A 1,722-nucleotide genomic window follows, 5' to 3' on the forward strand; every position below is an offset into this window, starting at 1 on the left:
GTCGCGAACAGATCGGAGCGCGACACAAGTTCCAGGTTCTGTCAGATTACGGGCGGAGTCGGGCGTGTTCGACGATAGAGCGTCGCTTGCGAAATCGACCGAAACAAAAAAAGTCGGAGATAGGAAACGAATAGAAGAAAAAATAAAGGGGAAAGAAGAAAGAAAGAAAGAAAAACGCGTAGCGAACGATGCGTCGTCGATTATTATTATCACGATCTGCGACGGTTTCTCCAGGATTCGTCGTCGCGCTAAAGCGCTCTCGAGCAATAAATAAATAATACTTACGTACGGAGAAACTCAGGCGCAAGACGCACGCTTTCAACGTGGTTTTCCTCGCACGGGTTGTGCTCCTCCGTAATCTGTCACAGTAATCAACGATCTATACCCCGTCATGATCGACCGAGTTGACGTGAATCGATAATGTTATAATAAACATCGCGATAACAATAATAATAATCCATAATAATAATAATAATCATAATAATAATAATAATCGTCTTCGTCGTTAGTATGAATTATGATCTCCAATATTATAATAATAATATCGTACCTACTCTACATACAATACATACACTGGCCGGACGCTCTCTACTGGGCCCTCTCTACTATTTACAAACGCATAAATAATTATTAATTATTATCGTGTATTTATATATATAGTATTCTTTATGTATAATATTACTGCATAGTAGACACGCCTAGGATAGTGTATCTTTTTTCTTCGTATTTTTTTGTCTTATTTTCCTTTTAAACCGCGATTAGCTGCGCTGCTGCTCTACGGAAGAGTTAAACGAGCCTACACCATTCCATCTTTCCATCTTTTTTTTCATCTTTCATCGATCGATTTCCAACCTTTCTTTCTCTGCTGTCCCGTTCTTGCTGCGGACAGAAGAAAAATTCGCGACGAAGGACGAGAGAAAATAGGAATCAAGGAGAGAGGGGCAGGATATACCAAAGGACCGAGGGAAGCGAAAGGAATCCAAAAGGAGAAGAAGATAATGTGAGAGAGACAGAGACTAGGAACGGTGGAGAGAGATCAGGGACTTAGGGGCAGTACATATCATGTATCTCGTTCCGACGTTCTTCGTTCAGTTACTGTACACTAATTACAAGAATGTAGTCTCTGATTATTATTGTCATACACACCACACAACGCGCGAACGGCTGCGCGGCGAACCGTCCCTCGAAACTTCGATTAATAGTAATTAGTCCATCGTCCCCGCGCATGGGAATCACACTCGCCCCGGTGACTTGAGCTCCTGCGTAGACGGCAGGCTTCCGCTCGGATGGGGCGACAGATCGGACCCACCGGAGGACGTCGTTGACGACGACGAGGGAGACAAGCCTGAAGTCGCGGTGGTCAGAAGCACGCCGCCTCCACCGGGGACACCGCTAGCCCCGTTGATCGAGAAAGATTTAACATTACCACTCGCTGACACAGCCGACGCGGAGGTCGTCAGTATACTGGGAGCCGTGGAAGGAGGCATCACCCCACTCAGACCGCCCAAGGTTCTCGAATAAGTTTCCAACAAGGCCATATCTCCGGATCCAAGGTGAGAAGCACCGTAGAGGTTCCGGTAGAAGTCCGGGTGCCGAACGAACTGCGTTCCCGAGTGCATAGCTGGATGAAGAGGATGATGAGGTGGCAAACGACTCGCCAGAGGGCTCACCAGCTTTCCGCCACCGCCACCTCCACCTGCGACTCCACCACCACCTCCGCCG

At 47.2% G+C, this 1,722-nt stretch overlaps 1 protein-coding gene across 2 annotated transcripts in view; it reads right to left on the minus strand.

The window, feature by feature from the left end:
* Window positions 1-1,106: 1,106 nt before the first annotated feature.
* Window positions 1,107-1,722, minus strand: part of LOC100743699 (iroquois-class homeodomain protein IRX-6) — a 34,860-nt gene continuing 34,244 nt past the window's right edge. For both annotated transcript variants that reach the window (XM_024365491.2, XM_024365492.2), the window contains one exon: window positions 1,107-1,714. In XM_024365491.2, the coding sequence (XP_024221259.1) occupies window positions 1,233-1,714 (482 nt within the window). In that variant the 3' untranslated portion in view covers window positions 1,107-1,232. The remainder of the gene's footprint in view (window positions 1,715-1,722) is intronic.

The sequence above is a fragment of the Bombus impatiens genome, unplaced genomic scaffold, assembly GCF_000188095.3.
Source record: "Bombus impatiens unplaced genomic scaffold, BIMP_2.2 scf_0136, whole genome shotgun sequence".
Classification (NCBI taxonomy): domain Eukaryota; kingdom Metazoa; phylum Arthropoda; class Insecta; order Hymenoptera; family Apidae; genus Bombus; species Bombus impatiens.